The 5,118-nt window shown below is 40.3% G+C and overlaps 1 protein-coding gene across 2 annotated transcripts in view; it reads left to right on the top strand.

Moving 5' to 3' along the window:
- Positions 1-5,118, top strand: part of LOC116703996 (aryl hydrocarbon receptor) — a 12,773-nt gene that overhangs the window by 3,890 nt on the left and 3,765 nt on the right. Inside the window, exons 3-8 of one of the 2 annotated variants that reach the window (XM_032539160.1) lie at positions 422-534; positions 620-709; positions 1,247-1,367; positions 2,774-2,913; positions 3,847-4,049; positions 4,154-4,263. In XM_032539160.1, coding sequence (XP_032395051.1) covers positions 422-534; positions 620-709; positions 1,247-1,367; positions 2,774-2,913; positions 3,847-4,049; positions 4,154-4,263 — 777 coding nt within the window. The remainder of the gene's footprint in view (positions 1-421; positions 535-619; positions 710-1,246; positions 1,368-2,773; positions 2,914-3,846; positions 4,050-4,153; positions 4,264-5,118) is intronic. The other variant, XM_032539159.1, reaches the window with a different exon arrangement.

Here is a 5,118-nt window from a genome sequence, read left to right as displayed (position 1 = left end):
GGATTTTGCAGTTGCTGCCTCGAGAAACGTTACCGCCTGATATTCACACTATTACAGATGTAGCTGTTTTTAGGTCTAAACTATCAACCTATTTGTTTAGAATGACTTTTAATACAGTGTTGTGACAATTTCCCTCGCCTAGAAAAGCAACCTTTTCTGATTTTACCGTTTTCTTTGTTTTCTTCATTTTTTATTGTATGATATGTTGTTTTATTTTTGGGTTTTTGATGGGAAGCACTTTAAATACCTGCTGGTTGCTGTAAAGTGCTACATAAATACATTTTGATTGATTGTAGATTGATTGATTCATATGTCAACAAAATGGAACGAGGATTTTGAACCTGGCAATTGAGTTCACTTTCTTTCCTTTTGGTAGCTTCAGAACACTAAAAATAATAAAGTTTTTTTTGGTATATTGCAGGTGCGCTCCAGAAGCACGCCAGGTCGGCTCCTCTTGCATCTGCCAACGGCAGAACTGGCCCGTCGGTGTCTCTGGATGGAGTCAGTTTCTCAGAGGGGGAACTGCTCCTCCAGGTACAGCAACATAACGTTGGATCACATGCGTGCAGACAGTAGATGTGCATTTGTAATTTTTTTTTAATTTCCTATTTTTGCACAGGCTTTAAATGGCTTCGTGTTGGTCGTGACGAGCGACGGCACCATCTTTTACGCCTCCCCGACCATCCAGGACTTCCTCGGCTTCCATCAGGTAAAAACTGTGACACTAAACACATTTGGATATGTTAAAATGTACCAGTGATGGAGGAAGTATTCAGGTGCTTTACTTAAGTAAAAGTACAGAAGTAAAGAAGTATTGACAGAAAAATGTACTTAAAATATCAAAAGTAAGTGTACTGGTTCTGCAGAGTGCACTCTGTGTTCCATTATTTCAGTATTATTTATTACCGTTTTTAAAAACAGATTTATTTTATATATACAGTACATCTTTTTAAATGTGTTTTTTTCATAGTGTTTATTATATATCTTTTTTTTTATTTTTGATTCTTGACTTTTGCTGTACCTATATTTTTTTACGCATCAAAATACCAGTTGCCTTGTGTGTAAAAACCTAAAAAAAAAATCAAATTAATTTAAATTAACTAAATCTGACTCTGATTTTAACTCTAATTGTCAGACAAAGTGCATTAAAAAAGCACAGTATTTTCCTGGAGAATGTAGTGGAGTAAAAGTATAAAGTAGCATAAAACAATATGTAAAAGTTGTATTTGTGTAAACTCTGTCCCAGTCGGACGTGGTCCAGCAGAGCGTTCATGAGCTCGTCCACGTGGACGACAGAGAGGAGTTCAGGTGTCAGCTCCACTTCGCCCTCAACCCCAGCAACACACTCTCAGACAGCAGAGCACAAGGTGGGACTTCAACCTGAAACACCTAGAGACCCGGTTTTAACCAGGTGTTATCTCTAGATCAGCCTGGAACTAGAATCCCGGTTTTAACCAGGTGTTATCTCTAGATCACGCCTGGAACAGAATCCGGTTTTAACCAGGTGACTCTAGATCAGCCTGGAACTAGAATTCGGTTTTAACCAGGTGTTATCTCTAGATCAGCCTGGAACTAGAATCCCGGTTTTAACCAGGTGTTATCTCTAGATCAGCCTGGAACTAGAATCCCGGTTTTAACCAGGTGTTATCTCTAGATCAGCCTGGAACTAGAATCCCGGTTTTAACCAGGTGTTATCTCTAGATCAGCCTGGAACTAGAATCCCGGTTTTAACCAGGTGTTATCTCTAGATCAGCCTGGAACTAGAATCCCGGTTTTAACCAGGTGTTATCTCTAGATCAGCCTGGAACTAGAATCCCGGTTTTAACCAGGTGTTATCTCTAGATCAGCCTGGAACTAGAATCCCGGTTTTAACCAGGTGTTATCTCTAGATCAGCCTGGAACTAGAATCCCGGTTTTAACCAGGTGTTATCTCTAGATGTGTGACTCGGCTTGTGAAAATGAAAGCAATGTCTTTTTGCCAAAATGCAAGGTCTCTGAGCTAGAGTCCAAGTCAGGTCTTTGAGCTAGAGTCCAAGTCAGGTCTCTGAGCTAGAGTCCAAGTCAAGTCTGTGAGTGAGAGTTCAAGTCAAGTCTCAAGTCTCTCAGCTAGATTTCAAGTCAGGTCTCAAGTCTCTGAGATAGAGTCCAAGTCAAGTCTCAAATCTCTAAACGAGAGTCCAAGTCAAAACTCAAGTCTCTGAGCTAGAGTCCAAGTTAAGTCTCAAGTCTCTGATCTAGAGTCCAAGTCAGGTCTCTGAGCTATAATCCAAGTCAAGTCTCTGAGCAAGAGTCCCTGTCAAGTCTCTGAGCAAGAGTCCCTGTCAAGTCTCTGAGCAAGAGTCCAAGTCAAGACTCAAGTCCACATATTTTGCATTCACCTTTTTTTGTTTGGGCCTTGTTGTATGAAGTTTTTAAAGTGAAAGCTTCGGATGAAAGGCACAGCAGCTTCCTCTCCCACGTGTGGCCGCGCGCAGCAGATACGTTACGTCTTACTTAGGTAGCAGCTCATCAGACATTTCCTAAACCATTGTTTGATTGATTGTTATGATTGTGATTAATCAAAGCTCTAATAAGAACATATTTTACATGTAATGATAAAGTGACTGTGTACAAAGAAAACATCTGGGTCTGTGTTGAATGCCACTCAGACACACAGAGATACAGTATTTGTCTTATATGGAGATGTAAAAGCATCTCCATATAAGACAAAAGGCCGATTTGGTGGGATGTAGTACACAAACACCCCAGTAAAAATAATGTTGTTTCTTTGCAGACGGGCAGTCGAGCAGGAAAGCTACGAGCAGCTCTACGGGCATGTTGCCTCAGTACATCCCTCCAGAGAACTCCTCTTTCATGGAAAGAAGCTTCTGCTGTCGCCTTCGCTGCCTCCTGGACAACACCTCTGGGTTCCTGGTAACGTAACCGAAGCCTCTGTTAAACTCCGAGTCTGCAGCTCTGTGAGGCCGAGGCACTGCAGAGCTTTTGGCTAAATGCTAACATGATTAACAGGTAAATTAGATTTTACATTAGATTAGATTTACTACTGCAACAAGTGGCGAGTGTGTAGCAAACACAAACAAAAAGCATTAACCAGAATTAGAGCTGCAGCAATTAGTCGACTAATCAATTAGTTGATTGATAGAAAAGTAATCTCCAACTAATTTTGGTAATCAATTAATCGTAGAAAATGCTGTTTTTCAGCCTATTTCCTGTTTCCTGCACTATAATATATTTAGCTGAACATATTTGGGTTTTGGACAAAAGAAGACGTTAAAAGACATCAGCCTGGACTTTGCATGGACAGATTTCTCTATTTTCTGACAATGTATAGACCAATCGATTCATTTATTAATCGAGAAAACACAGAAGAGGAATAAAAGACGGAAGGGAGTGAAACATAAAAAGAACGCAACAGAAAGAGTGACGTCCACAGCTTATATAATAAATAATACAAGAAGAAAACAGACATTAATGAACACTTACACATAAACAGACACACACACACACGCACACACAGAGACAGACACAAGACAAGGGACCAATCACATACACAAACAGAAGTAAAGGCTGTAGCACAAATTTACATGAAGGATTTCAAGGACTCAGCGATGTTGAGTCAAGTGTCCAGAGTCTTTCCTCTGACTCTATAAATGTAAATTACATTTAATCATGACGGGGTCACGAAACCCCAACATTTCATGACCACCTATCCTATAGTTGTTGAGATATTTCAGTGGTGATTCAAAGTGGTGGGTCGACGTTTGCCACCCACAAAGCCGTGCTGCTGGCATCCCTCGATATGTTTGTTGATATGCATGAATTTAACTTTGTCTCCTTCACTTCCAGGCTCTAAACTTCAACGGACGTCTGAAGTACCTGCATTTGCAGGGAAACCCCGGGGCAGATGGGACCGCTGCTCCTCCTCAGCTGGCTCTGTTTGCCATCGCCACTCCTCTGCAGCCTCCTTCAGTCATGGAGATCCGGTCTAAGACTCTCATCTTCCAGACTAAACACAACATGGACTTTGCTCCTGTGGGCATAGACGCCAGGTTGGCCTCTCTGATGAATCTCTTTAATCTAATTTAAAATGTCAAATGTATCCAGATCAGATTAGATCACTGTCTGTCTTTGTGGTGTTCTTTTCTTTTTTTAGAGGGAAACTGGTTTTAGGATATTCTGAGACAGAGTTGGTCACAACAGGCTCGGGCTATCAGTTCATCCACGCTGCTGACATGATGTACTGCGCCGACAACCACCTTAAAAGTAAGTAATCCTACAACGCGCTGATACCACGCACTTTATACCTCTCAGTAAGGGCTGGGAATCTCTTTAATTCTGATTCACGTGGTCCCGATTTGATTACATTTCAGATTCTATATTAATTTGTTTAGGGGAAATTTCAGTTCCAATTGGAGATGTTCCTCGCCTCCGATATTGCCTAAAGCGCTGGTGTCGGTATCGAGAAGTACTAAAGTTTGTGCACCAAAACCACGTAATAAAGCCATTTTTACTTAACTTACTTTAATTGATTGTTGTCAAACTACAGCCATCATCAAGCCAGTTAGTATCGTGATCATGTTGAAGAACATTCTTGTAAAACAACTTTACATGGTAATTGATGCAAAAAGTCCTGACGAGTTGCCAGTACTTCTGGTCTTTACAGTTAAATTTAGCAGAGAAAAAGTGCCCGGGTACGGAGCACCGCGAGGTGACGGTTGTTTAAACGGTAGTTAAAATTGAGTTTAATCGACAAAAGGTGACTGTCCTGCTGTGATAACAGTGTTTTTTTTCCCCTTAACTTTTTCTGGGACACAAACTTCACTAATGTATATATCTGTGACTGAATGTATGTATTCATGGCTATGACTGGAGGAATGAATGCACTTTTTTTAAGTGAATCTCTGGATATTTATGAATGGATGATTGAAATAGTTTTTTTTTTACTAAGACCTAATGTATGGATGCATATGGAAGTAGGATCATTGAGTTGTTGTTAGGCATGTATGGGTGAACAGAATGTAGGAAGTGTATTTTAGTCTAGAAAATGGTAATTTTTAATCTGCAATTTTACAAAGCTCTTTGAGTAGCCCTTATGTTTACTGTACATTTGTCTTTTAA

The sequence above is a fragment of the Etheostoma spectabile genome, chromosome 16 (assembly GCF_008692095.1).
Source record: "Etheostoma spectabile isolate EspeVRDwgs_2016 chromosome 16, UIUC_Espe_1.0, whole genome shotgun sequence".
Taxonomy (NCBI): Eukaryota; Metazoa; Chordata; class Actinopteri; order Perciformes; family Percidae; genus Etheostoma; species Etheostoma spectabile.
The sequence above is the reverse complement of the archived record's forward strand: the minus strand, read 5'-3'. Positions and strand labels throughout refer to the sequence as shown.